We start from the raw sequence: 20,126 nt of genomic DNA on the forward strand, positions 1-20,126 counted from the left end.
CCGTCAAATACCAGCAGTACCTTAATGATTATTGGTTATTTCTTGTTATTACCTAACAGCGCGCTCTGCGATTATTAGTTCTCTCACGTTGCGCCTTCGCCACTTCAGCGTGCAATGACAGTGCACAGTTGGGTTACGGCACTTGCTTGCTTGGTCGCGCCAGCTCTTGCGGCGAGCATGAGACACTAATGTTCGCTACGCTGCACGCTGTTTTGTTCTACCTTATGTTTTTTTTAATTTTTTTATCAAATGTTATGATGGAATGTTTTGTTCTTTAAAAACAAGCCCAACCTGTATAAATAGCCACGCTAGATTGTAGATAGAGACTTGTGTTCTGACCTTGGACCATTCGGATCTATGCCAGGAATTAAACCAGCTGTGAAGTATTGATCTGTGTGACTGCCCTTTTATTTGCCCGTTTCGGCGGCGAACCTGCGACAATAATTACATTAGGAGTACATTGAGTGAAGTTCCCTACATGTACATTATATTTCCCCTGCTGTCAGCAAGTTATTACATTTTCATCTCCATTTTGGACATCACAGCCCCCTGGTATCTGTATTGTAAAAAAAACTAACTCTCCTTTTGCTTTTTTTTTTACTCTGATAAGCCAGATTGTTAAATATTTTGAGACCAGAATAACAATGGTGGTGTCTACCAGATCAAAAGTCTTTTAAGAACAACATAAAGCCTTTCTGTGGTGTGACCTGACAAAAATCATGCGCCGTCTTTTCTTAATTTGTCATATATATTCATAGTACAAATCAAAATTTATAATATTGAACGTTTGACATAATCGCAGTTCTCTAATTTTTAAGTTGGAAGTGCCCAAACAAAGCTTTAGAGGTGTATACATATACATGTACACGTATTGTGCATTATAGCATACAAGACTATGGCAAACTTTGAGATGGAATTACTAAAAAACTGCAGGATATTTTGGAGAACTTTTGACCATCCACGTTTGGGATGTACAGGACCTCACATTTATGCATTCAAAAAGTATTCCCAGCATTGCTGGAACACCTCATTTTTACAGCCTATTTCTTAAATTAGTATCAGCAGACGTCAGGGCCTAATGCGCATACCGCAGCCCTGTTGCGAGTTACCGAATGGTGGTTGTTTCATGAGCCAAATCAGTGCGCTATGTGTTAGATACACGCGCATAGTAGAGCTAGGCATGCAGCGCCTTCGCCTAGCCTTGCGGCCTATGTTCATCCTCAGGCTGGTTCTTTACTATCGGAGCTTGGACGTACATGATGGAACGTGGCGGGGACTTGACCTTTTTCCCAGAATGCCTTGGCGAATACACTGCAGGGTGCACCCCTAAAAGTAAATTCCCATAAGAACAGTGATAAATCCCCATACTTCTCAAATATTTTAAAAATACTCACAACTCTCACAGGTGTTCAGGCTGCACAGAAAAATGATGTTCCACATGTCCTCTTTCATTTTCCTTTCAATTTTCGGGGGGTTGACTGATGAATTTTTGAGAAATTTTCACCAGAAGCAGACCACCCCTAAAATGCAGAAAATGTCCCTGTCAAGAAAAGTAGCCATTTTGAAAAACCCTCCGTCGGCAAAATGGCTCAAATAGTGCCACTTTCAAACCCGATTGCATCCAAATTGCAAAGAATTGGAAGCCCCGAGTCCGGCCCAGAGGTCCAGTCTCATATTTCTTCAATTCCTCAGTTCCATGGCTCTCAGGATCCTCTAATATGGAATATTTTGAGTCTATAACTTTTATTAATGAGCTCGGCGGACATATTTCTGGCCTCATTTCGAAGGTGCACCCTGCAGCGTTCGATTCGCCTCATTTCGAGGCTTCCCTTGCAGTATGTAATGCAGGGAAGCTAATCGAACGCACGAAACGTTGGATACAGCGCGTTCAGTGCGCATTGCGCGTAACATTACCCGTATTTGTTTACATAATGCTTCCAAATACGTTCACCTTCTTGCTCTCGGTACTGGTATCACTTCTTTTCAACTGTTGCAACCGCAATGTTTTGAGTCCTATGGGCCAGATTAAGTAAATAGAGGGGGTTTTTACAATCGAACAATGGCTTCAATTCTTCAACTGTGCGTGAAATTCCCTATACCAAGGGGTGAATTTGCCCATAGTTCTGATTTTAGTCGGGCGCCGCTTAGATCACGAAAATCTTGACCTGTAGTTTGCACGCGGTCTGTGCGTTTGTCTGTGGGAACTGCGGAACGAGCTAGCTGAAAAGGGTGGTTTGGATCATGCCTGACTGCACACTCACTTTTTTGCATGCTTACGACAGTTGTGCTTACCAAGCCTCCGTCATGTCCATGACATGACGATACATGTACATGTACATGTATTACCATCCTGACCGCGCGTTCCGTTCACACTGCACTGCTGACTGTGGTTGTACATGTGCAGTGTCGTGTTCAACTTCAAGGTGATGTTTGGACACCAGTCTTCATTACAGTAACGACTCAGCGTAACGTAACAGGGAGTCCACTGGCATGAGACGTTACATGCCCAAAACTTAGCTTTCACTGTCCAATTCACCACAGTTGGTGATGTTTCCGCCTCGGAGGGTGTTGCGGAGCATGAGGTGGTTACTTGCCTCCGTTGTGCTTGTGGTGCTGATCCTATTGAGTGGACTGCTGTTTTTCGGCAATGGCTCGCGGCCTGCGCCAGTCAGTGTCATCAACAGAAAGCACGATGACCACTCTCTAATCATCCAGGTCACTGGTAAGAACTAAGATCATGATTCTGGGCCTAAGCTTACCTCAAGTTGTTCTTGTTCTGCCTAACGGTAGGCTTACCTACATGTACCATACACTATGACCATGGACATGATGGAGGTACTGTAGTTTCTAGTAATTCTTCCTCCATATTGTACACATGGCACTACTAGTAGTAGTACTATGGTACTTAGGCCAGGGAAGAGTTCCATATTATTATACATGTATGTACCCCCAGAACTGTGGGGTCCAATGTCCTTTCCGCTCCCGCGATGTCAGACCCGACATTTCTGGGGGTTTATTATACGAAAGCCAGTAAATATTCCCAGTACTAGTAAGCCGCATGTACATGTAGTATTACTATTAGCCATGAGAAAGCAGAAACATGTCAAGAAAAGTTCAATTTAGGTGGGAGAATCATTTACCAAGAATGAAGAAAACATTTTAAGACAAGTCTTATGATGGTTTGAGCACGAGGTGTCAAGTGGCATCTGTATATGGAAGTTCTTTCTTAAAACTGCTTTAAGAACTCAAAGCCAGTCAGCCTACTCCCTCATCGGTACTAGTACTAGAGGTGCAGATCACAACTCCGGGACTGTCTCTGGATGTGGAGAATTCCCTTTATTTTGGGACAACACCAGTCCCCCAAAAGAGAGAATGCTCCCATAAAAGGAGACTTTTTTCCCAAATGGTCTTTGGTCAAAAATATCCACGCACTATTATCATTTTTATCTTCCACATTTTCCATTCATTTAAGATATTGTTTTTATGAAGTTTGCCTCATGCCACTTTATTAACTGTAGGCCTATGCAAAGGATTGATATTTGGAAAAATTGTTCTGATACAATCATTTCCCACACTTTATGCTAAATTGCATACTCTTGCTCATAATCCTAAGTAAACGGAACTGAGTTTTTTTAGGCAGCCTTGGGTGTTTTCTACTGTTGAATCGAATTATGGCAATAAAAGAATCCTCAGGGCAATGGTAAGATCTAAACTTAAGGGGACATTCTCTGTTTTGGGGGACTGATTTTGTCTACAAATAAAGGGACTTCTCCACATTCAGGGACAGTTTCTGAGTTGTGATCTGCACCTCTACTGCTCATATTCTTTGCGACTTAGAGCTGATGAAGTTTTTAAATCAAACTTTAGAGGTGAATGATCCACAGTGGAACAAAGCTATTCAATCAAAGAAGTTTTCCCTTGACAGCAAACTTGAGTAACCTATAGCTTTTAAAAGGGGTAGATTTCAAAGCATGAGACCGAGTATTTTTGGGAAAAAAATGAGATTTTGGCACAGCAATAAGCCAGTTTCCCATTCCGTTGCCGTGTTGATTTTAGCGCCCGCGCGCGAGTAAGCGAACGAAGCTAGAGGGGAACAAACTTTCTACAACAATAACAATCGTGAACATCCAGTCGCCAAGTTTTACACCTCATTGTTGTTATGACTTTGTTCCCATCTGTTCAGTCTTCTGAGCTTGCGCACACGAAACTTGAAAAGGGCTTATCTCTTGCTTTCACCCAATGATAGTCTCTCTGTTCAAGCCAGATTGCACACGCAGTGGGCCCATCAAATGGAAAAGCTTCCTCAACATCTTGGGTTAACCATTTTCTGTGGTTGAAAACAACTTGTTTTCATTGTGCGACCGCCATCAGGATGTGAAGCGTGCAACATGTGCTGCGCTGTGTAGCTGTGACAGATTGCAAGATCTTAGAAATCTCCCACCTCCATAATTGGTAGAACCAAGATGTCTGCTCCCGTGCAGACAATGATCCCAGGGTTTAGGGGTAACTGCCACAGTCATCAACTTAACCATGAAGGATCTTACCAACAAACCCAGTTGCCTTAAAAATTCCTGGGAAGGAAAGAAATAGACCTATCTTGTCCATATACTAGGGTTGCACTTCCTTTTTAAAAACATTGGATGCACCACATAAATTAAAAATGTTTTTCCGTCTTCCTGACTTTTCAACAGTTTTACAATTAACTGATCTTCAGTGGGGTAATATGTAAAGAAAAAATGGCTTCAGTTATGAAATTCAGAATGTACATGTAACATGTTTGGTTTAATTTCCATTCTTGTAGAAAGAATTTATTCTCCCTGACATAGCCAGGGAGAATATTTAATGGAATGGGAGAGTAGTAAAAAGCTCAACCCAAAATCTTGCATGAAGAAGCTGTCCTTTTTCAGTTAAATTGAAACCTTGAAAGCTGATTTCTGGATCGCTGGATTTGTTTTGCATGTTTTTGTACTTGAAGTCTCAGTACGTGCATGTCTCTGTATTTTCACATTTTAACATTCGACCATGTCCCTAGTTAAACCACAGAGCAAGCCAACAGACTTGGAGGAATGAACCAGATCAAAAGGTTGGGTTCTGCATGGATGCCCAATACCTTATCAAATGGATGGATCCGGAAGCTTTGTTTGGTTTTAGTTTCCTGTTCTTACATGTACATATAAGAGTTGATATGTAGAAGACGAGAACTGGGTTATTTTAAGAGGTGCACAGACCGTATAGACACTATGCCGATGATTGATTTGTGGATATTTTGGTTCCCTCCCCCCATCTCACTCCTGATTTATGCTCAGTGGTTGAGCATAAGCACAAAAAATTATGTCATTTTTTTTAAAAACTTCCTCATAGATTTGGATGTGGCTGTAGTTCAGCGAGTGTTTGCTTTTGCTGGAGATCCAAACAGCACCAGATAGTTGTTGAAATGCAAAGCTGGTTTTTTTTTAACCACTTCATCCATTTTTATTTGATCCAATCTCTCTTATCAAATAATAATTTCATGTCAGATAAAGTTGTAATGTTTGGAGGGAGGATATTCAACTCACGAGTTGTTTGTGATAGGATAACTTATAACAGTTCTTTTTAAATGGTGGAGTTTCTAAGATATGAGGCCTGGTTAGCATTCTGCCGTCATGGAGTTTATAATGTTAATAGCAGTTGATATTTGATTGAGTAATTTGAACTTTCTTGAAAGTGGAGATTGAGCTCATTCTGGTGTGACAACTGTCTTGAGGTCTGACTGCATGTTTGTGGCTCCTGATTTTTTCCCTGCTTTAGTCATTTTAGAGGAAGCAAAAAGCTCAGCGTTTTCTCCAGAGATGCCTTGGTGTTGTGAACAGGATTCCATGTTAAATTAAGGCACACACAATACTCTCGCTTCAGTCTGATGAGGGTAGATTGTTGCCTTGACTGCAGTGCTTTGCAAGTGGTCTTTTCTCTGGAGAGGATGCAAGACTTTGTTTGCTTTTGCTTGTGACTTTTTTCTGAGTGGCATGCCCAGTTGATATCTTTGCTAAAAAAATCTCCACTCCGAGGTACAGATAGTGGTTCAGTGTTTCAGAAGCGAATTTCCATTCATGGTGTACGCATATGCGATGGGCTTAACCTTGTCACCAACATGCACCACATGACATTTTGTTGAATTAAAACTCATTTGCCATTGTGCCCCCCATTGGCGTAGAGCATCAATGTCTGTCTCATGAGCTCACTATCTTGGTTTTCATTCTCACTTTGATGACCCCAGTACTGTCAAACCTCATTTTTTAGAGTTCCTTCGTACTTTGCAGATTACCTTGCTGCACGTAGAACAGGAATCTTGTATTATTAAGAATACAATAATGAAGAGCAAGGATTGCAGTGGCGTAAAGTTGTGGAAATTGATGGATGGGGGGATGACTGCCCAGCCATGGAAATTTGAAGGGGAGGGGGCTTACATGTACACCCTATGACACTATAAAGGTTATGCATTGATGCATCCTCAGAGGGCAAGAGCTTTGTATCGATGGGATAGGCTTGAGTTTACCTTTTGTGCATTCATTGTAATTAAACTAAAATAACAAAAACAGCCTCTGAGACACCATGGGGATGCCAGTTAAGGAGCAGTGTTCATGATGCAGACATGTACATATACCGCATACAATGTAATGTGTGAATTTACATTTATGCATAATCTTACATGTATATCAGAACGGCATCATAACAGCAGACAGATGGCGTCGTTGTTTATCTGCAAATTTACGATACGACTGGATAAAAAATAAAAACGGAAAATAAAAAAGTCTGGTCCTTTAATGAAACTTCAGAGAGTCTGAGGTAATTTGGTGAAAAAAGATATGAGCATTTATGAGAGGTTAATCCAAGAGATGTGACTTTATCAGTCACCTTCCACCTGTTTCTTTGCTGTGAACTGGTGAAAGGGAGCTTTGAGCTACATGTAACTCTTACCTTTACCATAACTTGGCCTTTAACCCTCACCTGAGGCCTGACCTCTTGGCTCATTTACTGTATTACCATATTATGGGATCTATTTCACATATTGTAATGGTTTTGTACTACCAGTACACAACATATGTTAAGTGCACAAAATGTCGGTGCATTATCTGTGCAATATTTCATTGTATTGCTCTTGCTTTCAGTCTTTTGAAATGCAGTATTATTTGTCCATAGAAATTTAGTACTTAAAGAGAAATTGTACCAATACCTCACCACTAAACATTAAACAGGGCCAGTGTTTAACATGTTGACTGTCGACCGACCGTAGAGGAGTATACTTGTAGTCATATGTACACACTACACCGGACTCTTCCACTGTGAGTATACATGTACATGTACTCACAGGAAATGAAAGGCTATTGTAATGTAAATTGAATACAGTGATGTCACCGAACACGCAACAAATACATGTACGCTGATGGCAGTGTGGAGGACGTACATCTGTAAAATGCTCATGTTCCAACAGATATAATACCTGAAAGTTACAAGTACATGTATATACGCACATGCATGAAATGCTTGGCAAATGGGAATGCCCCCTTGAAATGACATGTATGCGCGGCAGTCAATGTGTTAAAAACAAACGAACATGCACAAGAAGCGATGTGCTGCAGTCTTACTTGAAACAGCACTTCACTATTGTTACACCGCCATGTGAAAACGTGTGGAGTTCCAACACTTACATGTAGAACATTGTTCATTGTTCATGTCAGCGGTTAGCTGCCATTCGGACCCCATTATATTTAATTAGGCCCCCCCAAAAAGCAACTTTGTATCCACAGTCTGCTTTCATTGTTCAACATCGATCTCGTCAAGACATATTGCCCTGAGTAAAAGATTGAGCTACCCGCAAAAATGTTTAGGCAGTGCAACAATAAAGGGCACTGTTGCAGCTCTCACAGGGAAAAATAAAATTAACCCGCATGCTTGAAATTGATGCGCACACTGACCAGAGACAAAAGACTTTTTTGGCCTTACACGAGGACTCTCACAGCACTGCAACAACCTTGCCGGATATGTGTGTTTAGACACATCAAGCCTTACCCTTCCGTTACCAATGGACAGGACCCTATGGAATTCTCACTAGTACTCTCAAGGACAAGTGGGGAAGTAATCAGAGTGTGGAGTGAGAAAAATATATCAAAGTTGAAAAAATAACCTTTCACACATCACATGCCTGGATTTGCACTACCCAGAAATTTATGCAAAACATCAACAGATTTGGCCTTGGGCTTTCATCACATGCTGGAAGAGAGATGCCCCCTCATAGCACACACATGTATGTACATACCGGTACCACACCCTTACACAGCTATCTAAATCCACAAGGGCAGTTATGGGCTACCGGCATTCTAGACTTCTTCCGTTCATTGTTCTTTCTTTACACCCTTGCCTAGGTGGGATGTGGTATCAAGATTTTTACCGACTGATCGGCATGGTACAATTATTTATTACCAAAGCGAATACATGTATGTCACACGTACAATAATCTTTGTGAGGACATCGGTGAGAGAATAAACGCTTGAACCAACGCATGCGTACTCCATTCGCACTTCTGGTTATAAATGACGTTACACTTGGGTACTCTCCATTTGCTCCTTGTTCTCACACTTTCTATGTTCATCACTTCCTCAATTATAAAAGAATGAAGTATACAGTGTACATGAGCACTTTTTCCTAGTGCGCATTTCAGATTTTAAAAAGATCTGTAAGCGCAAGCACCTTTTTTATGCACTTTTGTTCCTGGTTTATTTTTTTGTTTTCGAAAAAGTAAACAAAATAAAGGAAATGCAGATAGTTTGGGGAAAGCAAAGCATGTTGAGATATTAGGAAATAGGAAGCAAACAAATTGCTGTGAATGTCATGATGATGTTATTTTCGCTTTGACCTGACCTTTTTCTTTTGTCTAAGCAGAGTCACCAAATGGACCTGCCAACCCTGTCAGCAATAAAAGTGACCTGCGGCCCATCATCGGATCGAGTGAGTGGCCAACTTACAAATAAAGGAAATGCAATAGTTTTTGGAAAGCAAGCATATTCAGATATTAAGAAATGAGGAGCGAAGGAATTGCAGTGAACGTCATTATGATGACAGTTTGCTCTGGCTTTTTGTGTTGGTAGAGTCATCGATTTTTGGACCTGCCAACCCAGTCAGCAATGAAAGTGACCTGCGACCCGTCGTCGGATCGAGTAAGTGGCAAACTTACAAATTAAGGAAATGGAGATAGTTTTGGGAAAGCAAAGCATATTCAGATTTTAAGAAATAGGAAGCAAGATAATTGCTTTGAACATCGTTATGGTGATATTTTGGCTTCTGGTTTATTTTGTGTTTGTTTAAGCAGAGTTATCGATTGGACCTGCCATCCCTGTCAGCAATAGAAATGACCGCCCGCCCGTCATCGGATCGAGTAAGTATCGACAATGCTAATACCTTCATTCCTCTACAGGTCTAGGCAAGGTTGGCTGTGAAATGCTGTGGGGCCAGTGGCTGGTTTATTGCTGGATGAACAGCTGGCAATGCCAAAAAAGCAATAATAAATTACCGTTATCAATGGGGTCGCCTTGGCAACCTCTTAACAAATTCAACACTTGCATCAGGTGTGGGAGTTTTGCACGGGGAACCAATACGACAGCTGTGCGTTTTAATAGTTCAAATTGCTTACATTTCCAAAAGTATTTTTTCGCAATTTGGTAATTCTTTTGGTTTCATTTTTGTTGTGTCTCGTTGTCAACCTTTGAACAGGTTACAGGCAGTCTAAGATTTATCACTTGTGTGTATGCATTTTGTTTTACTGTCTTGCATTATGTGCTATATGTCCATAAAGAAATGTCACTACACGTGCATGAAGCTGCACTTGAGCACACCATCAAAAAGCCGTTATCTGAATGTCCGAAGCTGGAGAACATACCTGGTCTAGGTAAGCTGAGCTGAACAAAACCTTTTCCAGCATTGTGTAATACTTGCGATTGTATTAAAAACTATATAATTTGCAAACAGGCTATATCACAGTATTGGATAACAATATCACATATTCCCCTGCATATGTCAATTATTATTATTACTAGTGCACTGGCAAAAATTTCAGTATGGTGTTCATAGAAGTGTAGTTCCCTCACTGTTGTCATCTTTTCTAGGATTCTCTAATGGAACAAAATGATTGTCAGTTTTAGAAGTGAAATTTCTAAGATTCTGTTTTCACTGGCCAAAAGCATCTTAGGCCTACTTCCTTAAGTTTCTGAAGCGTGCATTTCTTATTTTGAAAAATCTTTCTGAAATCAGTTCAGGGGTTGCAATTAACGGTGGTCCGCTGGCCCGAGGTCATTAAAAAAGTTGGCGGACCAGCTGATCTAATAAAACTGGTGTCTGGTGGGCCAGTTGAAATCTGATGTCTTTTCTATCTTCACAAACATCTTTCAATAACCTTGTCTCACGTTAAAATGCTTATTTTAAGAAAAAACCCGTTATTTTCACGAGTTTCAATTCACGTTTCCCTATCGCAGTTGTGAAACAAGTGCGTAAAGCTCAGTGCATTAAACGCAGCTGCTCTGGTTCTCGCTGCACTGCGCCCATGCAAAAGAATGCGTATTGGAAATGTAGGAACCAAAACCAGTCTGTACTGTACATGTGCTGAATGCACCGTACATGTCCACTTTACGTCGGCCGTACACGTCATGAATGCAACCCTAAGACTGCCGGTCGAAAAGACATCGATGTTTCAAGAGGTTTTCTGCAAGTTAATTCACAGAACTTTCAGCAGGACCAGTGAAAATTTGGAAGCACTGGTCCTGCTGGCTACCAGGAAAAAAGTTAATTTCGACCCCTGCAGTTCCTCCAATTAAATTCAAATCTATATGGCATGTATGGAATGGGTGAAAAAACCTCAGCCTTGCCTTTGCAGTTATCGCGAGATCTGTTTCTACACTTGCTGCCGGGGAACCTCGTTTCAAGCACCATGGGATTATACACAGAGCCGGGGTGCCCGAAATGGGACAAAAGAGCTTGTCCGTGTAACAAAAGACCGTACTCGATTGGAACAAAATACCCGTTGCTGGGAATTGCCATCATTTTTTGGCTTGCATTTTTCAAAGGTAACCGTCACTGTTTTTAAAAAGTATACCGCTGTTTTGGGCATAGCGCCCACAGATTAGCACCATGGACAAAAGTGCTCCAGGACAGTGCCGCTGCATGCTGATTCAGCCGCATTTGGAAAGATGCCACTCGCATTCACTGGGTACAAAGGAAATTATGGAACACCTTACAATTTTTGGCTGTCTTTACAGGGCGGCAGGCCTGGCTGAAATATTCAGGAGTCAATGATGGTACTTGCCAGCTTAGAGTAGCCACCAAATTCACAGTCATTCCTGTGGGTGTAACGTCCATTAAATGAAATGATGAATTTTTGAAGAATTTTGAAAACTGAAAATCTTGAAACTCGCCCATATGTGTGCACTGCATTTTTAAAAGCACCCGGCAGCATGTGGTTAACAACGGTCAGCATCATGAACAGAAAAAATAGGCATATTCGGAGGTACTAATTTTGTCTCCATTAGATTCATGAGCTACTTACCAATTTGTAAAATCTAATGTTGTATTCTTCTATCTTGTTTGTGATCGATGTGTTAAGTGGAGGATCGGCCGATGAATCTGATGAGTGGCCTGCCGATGGACGAGCTAGAGAGATTTTTCTTTCCTGGCCATCCAGAGTTGATCCGGGAGATTGTATCGATCAGCAACCACGACTTGCCAGGCCTGAGAGGGGCTGGAGTGCACACCCCAGATGGGTCGTCATCGGCAGGCTCTGTCCACCTCATCGACGGTTTGTCTCCCAGAGCTGTCCAGAATGGGGACTACCGTTATCTACCAGGAGGACACTGGAGGCCAGCTGACTGCATACCAAGATGGAAGGTACATGAAGACCCCTCAAGGACTCGTGTAGTACAAATTGTATTTGATTAAGTTGAGACGGACCTTTTTGTGTCTATCTCAGCTTTTTTAGAGTAGTTTAAAGCCTGTTTTGCTCTTTTGTATTATTTCCATATTCGCGAGCCCAGGCGGAATGTCATCACAAAACAACATAAAATAAAATGCTTTTTGTCCCCTTGTCAGTTCTCTCATATTCTTGCTTTGCTTTATTGAGCGCATTTTAGTGAGTGACATTCATAAGAAAGATGTGCAGGAACTTGGCACAAATGCTGGCACCTGATGCTCGTTAATGGCAAACAGGAATGTGGAAATGTGAATGAAGTTTCATTTCAAGAGAAAATGGCAAATTAACTGTTTGGTATTTACTCATGTGTTTTTTTTAAAGGGCACCATTATGGGCATTAAGAGGTTAAGTTATGGCCAATTTGATTGTCCCCTTTTGACTCCATTGCTAAGAAAATGCAGAAACCTGCATTTAAGTGGGATTTGGAAAAGTGGCCCCCTGAAAGAGTTTATCCCTATTTTACCTGTTAAGATCTCTTTCCTCGTTGGGTCCATTGATAAACTTCTTCTTGGAAAATTTTTTTGTGCAACCTTATACTCTTCAATGGTGAAAATAGTTTGACATCTTTTTGGGTTTAAATGCACTGAAAAGTGTGCTTGTTTAGCATTTAGAATTGCTCATTCCTTCCCCAACAACAGGGAGGTCTGCTTTGGTCATGTCAATCAGGGAAGACACTGGGCAGTTTATAGGTTTTTCTGTTCACACTGTGAACCCAAATTTTACTCCTTGAGAACATCTCTTAGGAGAGGGCTGCTTGCTTGCTTGAATGCTTATTGCCCAACAGTGAATCATCAAAGAAAAGGAAATATAGGAAATAACATAACCAAGAGCAAATAACAAGGTACGGGGATAGATTAGAACAGTAACATTCCAAAACTTGAGGTGAATTTTGGTGAACGAACAAAGCTAAAGCTTTCTGCTGGAGTAGAATCACAGTTTTGTTTTGTTTTCAATGGCGCTTTCAGCATCTCAGGCTGTTTGCGGCAATAACTATACATTTATTCATATAGTTTATCAATCAGCATCACATTACAGAGTTAGGAATAAAGTCTGATTTACTCCGTAGCAGGCCTCAGTCCTTCAATTATTTTTATCATGGATTTCAAGCCTAGTATGAGAGGTCAGAGTAGTTAATGAGAAGTCGGTCAGAGGAAGGGCAGCGTACGGTTTTCCTTGGTAGTCGTAAATGGTCCATCCACTTGAGAGGCCGCAAGGAAAAAAAACATACATTCACTACAATTTAGGTTGACAATCGTACACATGTGTAGTTCATTGAAGAACAGATTTGTCCATGTATCCACGGTGTTTTATGGTCTCTATATTACTAATGTAATGTCAAGGTCGAAACTGCAAACTAGTTGTGTTGGTAAGTAATTCTGTTTTTTCCTGTTGTCTTTTCCTGTTGCATTTCACAGGTCGCCATTGTTGTGCCTTACAGAAACCGCACCATTCAGCTATCACTGTTCTTGCGGTACATGATTCCGTTTCTGCAAAAACAACGTCTGGAATTCGCTATCTACATCGTGAACCAGGTAAGGCCCGAGGGTGCTGCTTGTATTGATTAGAGCTGAAAAGAGGTCAAGAAAAGTGACTGATATCTACATAAAAACTCTAGATAGCTTGATGGTCTTTCCAAACTGCCAAGCAAGAGAGCGAAGCTAGGCGATGGCTCGCGATCCCCTTCATTGGGATTTCCAAAGAGAACTTTTCCAACCGCTCCTTGTATTTGAAAGGATCTGCTTAAATATATTGCTCTGTGGAGTGGAGTGTGGAGGACACTAAGGACAGTGACTTCTGTGACAGCCAACAACTTTTCCATTTCACACAGATAAGAGAGAAAAGCTCACAGTTAGCGAATTTGTGGTCTTTAAAACCTGTTGAGATTTAGCCGTAGTACCTGTACGATAATGGATGAAAAAGTGCCCACTCCAGTGAAAAGAGCCATTTGGAATGCTCAGTGATAGCGTAACCGTTGCATCCCGATTCGTCTGTATGCTAGAGAAGTTTCTGTATGCGTTATGAGTTGACTGTTTACTTGCAAATCTGATTCAGGCGAACAATAATGCCTTCAACCGTGGAATGCTGCTCAACGTGGGCTACCTGGAAGCCCTGAGATTCACCCAGTGGGACTGTTTCATCTTCCACGATGTTGACCACCTCCCACAAAGTGAGTTCAACTACTACGGATGTGTGGACCTCCCTCGTCATTTCATCAGTGGAGCTGACAACCGGAATTACAGGTAAACCACCACATGGAAAGCAGAGTCTGTGAAATGTCTCATTGGAGGGCACCGACAAGGTCAGAGTAGGGAATTCAAAGGAAAATTACGTATGCATTACCTTACCTTGCTTGCGTGCCCTGTAATTATACGACAATATTGCATCCTTTTTTATAGTTAAACCGAAAAACAGTCGGGCCAATTCCACCCCAATTTACATCGTCATTTTGTCACAACTCATTTTAATGAGCATTCATTGTGTATGTAAACATTTTCCGTCAGTAACTTTCCATAATGCTGTTAACCATTCTCTGTTGGCATTACACCATAGGGTTCCTTACTCGACATCCTTCGGCGGTGTGAACGGCTTTACGACAGCGCAGTTCAGGCAGATCAACGGGTTAGGTAATGTCTACCAGGGCTGGTGTTGCGAGGACGACGACCTTGAGCTTAGAACCCGAATGGCGGGCCTGAAAAAACCCCGCCGCCTAGGCAAAGTGGGGTATTACAAGGCTATCAGCCTGAACCACGACAAAATCAAGACGCGACTGGGTGAACTCGAAAAAGCCAAGTGAGTATTTGTGAGTGACATAATCATGAGTTTAGACATTATGATGGGTTATTCATGAATGGATCAGCTTTTTTTTTTATTTAAAAAAAAGGCTAGCCAAAGCATGCCAGCTCCAACACATTCCATTCATGTGCGTTGGCGCATGGCCGCCCTTACATGGCCGACTATGCTTTATACATGAGACATCCTCTTGTATGGTTTACCTAGGCCATTTAGTTTGTGGATTAAGGGCCTTGGATCCAAACAGATTGGCCACAGGAATCGTTTGGTTACTCTCGCAAGCTGTGATAGGAGAGGAAAGCAAAATACATTTCCCTTTATGCGAATAACTATTCAAAAACATATCAACAGAAGCCTGTGTACTTTTTTCCTGGTGTTCTTTTTTTTTAGGCTGGATGTCAAGAGTAAGTTACGGGCACGCTTTGATTTTTGCACAACGAATGTTTCAAGATGTATGTTTTCTTTGGAAGCTCTCGGACAAGCACTGAGCATACAGTGTTTATTAATATATACGTTGGGTTAGGGCAAAATCAGTTTTATATAAATTAACATCTCCCCAACGCAAAAATACATCTTGAAAAATAGTTCGCTGCTTCATCTGACTCGGACCAGCCAGCCGACCCCGGCAAGCTTGGTGGTCGAGTGGTTTAAACGTCTGCACTAGTAAGCAGGAGGTCGTGGGTTCGAGACCCACCTGAGTAAGCTTGTGACTTTTTTCGCAAGCTCTCGGACAAGCACTGAGCATACAGTGTTTATCAATACATACGTTGGGTAAGGGCAAAACCCGTCATAAAAATAAACAACGAATGTTGTAAAAATACCCAAAGTTTTCCTGAAGTCATACTGTGTCCGAAAAGCTGCAGTATGGACTCATGGAAGCAGCAAACCTTGTGAAACTCCTGTTCAGTTGGCAGATATTTCAATCCGATCATCCGTTGATCCCTAATCTTAGCAAAACTTTCAAGCAATATTCTTCCTCAAGGTATTGATATTCGACACACTGAGACATTGATCATGGAAAGAAGCATTCAGCTATTGAAAAAACAGAGGTTTGGAATTTGTGATACATGTATTCGATATCAAGCATTGAATCAATCGATAACATGTGGTACCTGTTTGTCATTGCTATATTTACATTGTCCATTTGCCGAAACTGCCAAGAGAACATACCAACCATAGTTTACCAAACCTTTGTGGGTCTTTCCTCCTTACTGGGAATGGGCATTTTGATGTTAAAATAACTCATTTACTTGGAGAAAGTTGGGGAGAAAAACAGAGCATGAAATGCACGATTTTTATTTTTTCATGGATGCTACAAATTCGACTAAATTTCGCCTCTAAATTTTTTTCCCAAAAGATTTCCCCTAAAAATATAAAATGTGTGATGTTTCCAGTAGTGTAGTGAAAAGCCCCATTCGTCCGCTCTTTGGCCACACTGTGCATGTGCATGTTGCTGCAGTATCTATGGTGGCACTGGTAGACACACACCCAGTATGCCTCTATCGTTGATGTATGTACATGTATATGGATTGTGCTATTGAACCAATGGTTTTGTACCAACTTTCTCCATTAGCTGGCCATTGTGAATAACTAGCACCAGACAAACATTCCCATTCTGCACATGACCTGGTACTAAACAGGGCAGATCAAATATCCAGCTATGTGAAAAAATGTAAGGCAGGAATGCCTTTGGTCCATTTCAAAGAAAAGTTGGCACAATATTTCAAGCTCTAGCTGACATAGCATTATCAGGAATCGTTCGTGACAAAATCCTTCCAAATCTTCAGAGGTGGGGCCGGGGAGGGATAAACTGCTCACAACTATCAGCAATTTCCTCTTTCTGTATGTGTGGCATGTACAAGGGCATAAACAATGTCGCAGATTAAAATGTAAGACCTACAAAACAGAGCAGCTTTTTGTTCCAGTCTGCTTCCTTTTCCCCCTTGCCATCTTTTTTTTTTTTTTTCGAAACAGGGAACTTGGCATGGCATCACAAAACAGCACAGTTTGCCAAAGTTTGTCAAAATTAAAGTGCAGATTTGCAAATATACTTTAAAAGGTACAGGTTTGCGTTTACGTTCAATTATGAGCATCAGCTGCCCTGTAATGTATTGCTCCAAAATAAGCCAAGGTTTCAACCACTGTCAATTATTCAATCTCTTTCTCTTTTACAGTCGACAGTTTTTAAGGAAAGCACAAAGCCGATTCAAGACTGATGGGTTGAACAACCTGATGTATAAGATGCCTCAGTTGGAGCTTCACACGTTATACACAAACATCTCAGTGGACATACAGCCTATGAAGTGAATTGAGATCCATTTGGCATGTCTACTGTCAATCATGAATCAGAACACGTTGACCACGTTGGTCAGTAGGCACTGTATATATGCAAAATCAAATGTTGGAAAATATTCTATTTGTACGCAGACCAGAATGGCGCCTGGCTGATATTGACGATGGATTGAGATTACATTTTACATGATAGATGAAAAAGGACAGATCTAGAATCCTTTGAAGGGGGGGACAGGGTATATTTTTCCAAGGGCCAAAGAATTGTGAGGCTCACCACTTTGAAATTGGCAGTCGTCGAATCAAAGCCACTTCCACGCAGTTCTTTCCCTGTAAATTGGAAATTGTCTCTTCCTTTCACAGGGAACGTTCCACCAAACTGCGATAGTCCTTAAGCATGAACAGAAGCAGCTAGCTATGGCTGAATCAGTGATGGATATTACCAAAAAATCTTGACCACTGAAGGTGCCCTTGAAATTGTCCTCATTGGGTCTATGCAATGAAGTTTTTGTTTGTGCGACAACGGTTTTTGATACTTTTTTTTTATTCAATAGTTTTGATTGTCTCATATTCAATTCTTGTTCTGCTACATGAAGATATCCTGGGTGCCCTTGTGGTTTTTATGCTAGTGAGAATTTATATGGTCGTAAGAAAAAGTCGATGTTATGCCATGTAAAAAAAAAAATGGGTGATCATCCTTTTTGCCCATAAATGGAAGGTAAGGGGAGGTGGAGTTTTGTTGTTTTTTGTGTATGTGTGAGTAATGTCCACATGTGTTTAAATGATGGAAATTCTATGCAAATACTATACAGTCGAACGCTGATATTAAGAGGTTCTCGGGGCTTTATCTATTACCTTATTATAACAGGAACCTTGTACGTGTATTTATACTATGTATTAAGACTAAAAACCAATAAAAAAAAAAAGAAATGGGAATGCGCGAATTCTCAGACCGAAGGGTAAGGTTGGAATCATTTCCCCCCTGTTTTGGGGGAATATATAAAAACAAAGTGCGTCGGAGGAATTTTGGAGGGTCAGGCGGGGATGATCACCATTTTTTTACGTGGCCTTATTTGGGGAGAAAATCTTCAAATGTTGCATTGATTTGTGTACAGGCAGTTTCTTGATGTTCTGCTGATTCATGTGTTCCACGTGGATGAGCACATGGAATAAGGGGAGGAACAACTCCTTCACAGAACTGTTTGAGTGAGCAAAGTCTGGGTTTACCGGTTCAGGAGAAAAAAAACTTGAAAAGGAAGAGTTCCCTCTCTGAGCAGTGGTTTCAAATGAACACTTTTCTTCATAAGGCTACCCCAGAAGGAACTTAAAACTGTGAAGAATGTCAAATAAGAAAAAGAAAGATCCACCACCGTTGGTTTCTTCAACGGTTTTTATGACTTATTAATAGTTGTGTTTGATCATACTGCTCCCATGGAAATAAAGCTCACAAAATGAATACCAAGTACACAGAATTGTAAGGGTAGCTAGTAATTAAGAGGTATTGAGTGCACAGGGTACAGAGACTTGAGATGTATATCATGGATACAGCATTCTGTGGACGCACAAACCTAAGGTGGTTGAATTCTGCTTATAGCTCTAAGGTTGTTGTTAATTAGTTTTCTTTGCAAATTGAAGGTTAGCGCTATCCATTGAAGTTCCGTTTTGTCTGTACTTTAGTTATTTTTTTTTCGATTTTACTTTTTAACTGAAATTAATCGACTTCCTGTGTTCTTGATTTTAAGCAGCAAAGAAAATTAATATGTAGTGAATCAACTCAAACTTTAATAATTTCATAGTCTTAATTAACATCCTTACTCTTGAGAATGCGTGAAAAAGTATACTGAAATAGCAAGGTTTGGGACTTTAAATTGTTAAATAAAAACATATTTCCATTAGTTTGTGTACTATCTTGACTTCAGCATAATATTTCAAGTAAGACAATGCGAGATAAAAGGCAATTTATTTTTAATTATCTCGAAGGACTGAAAATTCTTTATTTGTATTCTATTTTCCTGCTCTAGCTCCAATCTTAAGAATTTCCTTAACCTGTCGTCCAACCTTTCCCCAAATTCAAACTTACGGGAGAGCTCGTTTTGATAACTACCGGTAGATTTTAACGCTCATAAACTGTTTACTCCCTTCAGGACGAAGGGTGCGTTACTCGAGGTCGTTGAAAGCTTCGAAAAAGGTTAGTCATCCCAAAAGCCTGGCACACGAAAGCTATCTGCTTCGCCAAAGTTCATTCGTGAACGATAGTGGAAGCATATAGCTTTCCCGTGCGGCCATTTAACCAATGACTTTGGCCATTCGTGGCGCAGTGGCAACGTTTGCCACTCGGGGGAAAAAGCTTCGAACGAAAACTTTTTTCTTGGGCCGAGCGCATCAGCCACCGCGTTGAAAGCATGTGTTATTGTGAAACTTCAGCGCATTCAGAATTCAGCCGCCAGACTTGTTACCCGTTCATCATCTAGGCAGCATATAACTCCTATTCTTCGCAGCCTTCACTGGCTACCTGTCAATGAGCGAATCGTTGTCAAGATTCTACTCCTCACTCACAAATGCATCCATGGTTCAGCACCAGCAAACCTCCGTGAACTTATTCAAGTATACGAGCCACAACGCACCCTCCGTTCTAGTTCAACATTGCTGCTCAGTACACGTGTCACTCGCACTAAGACTTATGGATATCGTTCATTAAGGTATGCATCACCATCGCTGTGGAACTCTCTCCCACACCATATCAGAACTGTCAAAAATGAAAACGAATTTAAGTCACTACTTAAAACTCATCTGTTTCATTAATTGCTTTATTTCATAATATTACTGTGAAGCGCATCGAGATGTGCTATGTGATGCGCTATATAAGAAATGTGTTATTATTGCTGGCATGCGCTGAGGTCTCGGGAATTCTTTAAAAAAAACGCGACAAGCGGAAGTTTGCCTTCGCTGACATCGCCGTTAAGTTTGGGCAAACGCTTAAACATGATGTGAATAATTATGATGGAGGGGACACCCTGTAAAATTCTAACATTGTACGAGCTTAATAGCAACGTTGTTC

At 41.0% G+C, this 20,126-nt stretch overlaps 1 protein-coding gene across 6 annotated transcripts; it reads left to right on the forward strand.

The window, feature by feature from the left end:
• Positions 1-1,973: 1,973 nt before the first annotated feature.
• On the forward strand, positions 1,974-19,037 carry LOC110981330 (beta-1,4-galactosyltransferase 6-like). 6 transcript variants are annotated; one of them, XM_087138179.1, is made up of 11 exons: positions 1,974-2,722; positions 4,265-4,503; positions 8,917-8,982; positions 9,123-9,191; positions 9,341-9,409; positions 9,827-9,919; positions 11,627-11,907; positions 13,405-13,521; positions 14,042-14,229; positions 14,540-14,779; positions 16,954-19,037. In XM_087138179.1, the coding sequence occupies exons 2-11, from the start codon at positions 4,464-4,466 to the stop codon at positions 17,084-17,086; spliced, it is 1,296 nt and encodes a 431-aa protein (XP_086994305.1). In that variant the 5' UTR covers positions 1,974-2,722; positions 4,265-4,463; the 3' UTR covers positions 17,087-19,037. The 6 variants fall into 6 exon arrangements, with proteins under 6 accessions (XP_086994305.1, XP_086994306.1, XP_022094520.2 ...); XM_087138180.1 differs by lacking the exon at positions 9,123-9,191 and having other exon boundaries at positions 9,344-9,409; XM_022238828.2 differs by lacking the exon at positions 4,265-4,503.
• Positions 19,038-20,126: the final 1,089 nt, after the last annotated feature.

The sequence above is a fragment of the Acanthaster planci genome, linkage group LG06 (genome assembly GCF_054643075.1).
Source record: "Acanthaster planci isolate LZ-2023a linkage group LG06, COTS_SCS, whole genome shotgun sequence".
Taxonomy (NCBI): Eukaryota; Metazoa; Echinodermata; class Asteroidea; order Valvatida; family Acanthasteridae; genus Acanthaster; species Acanthaster planci.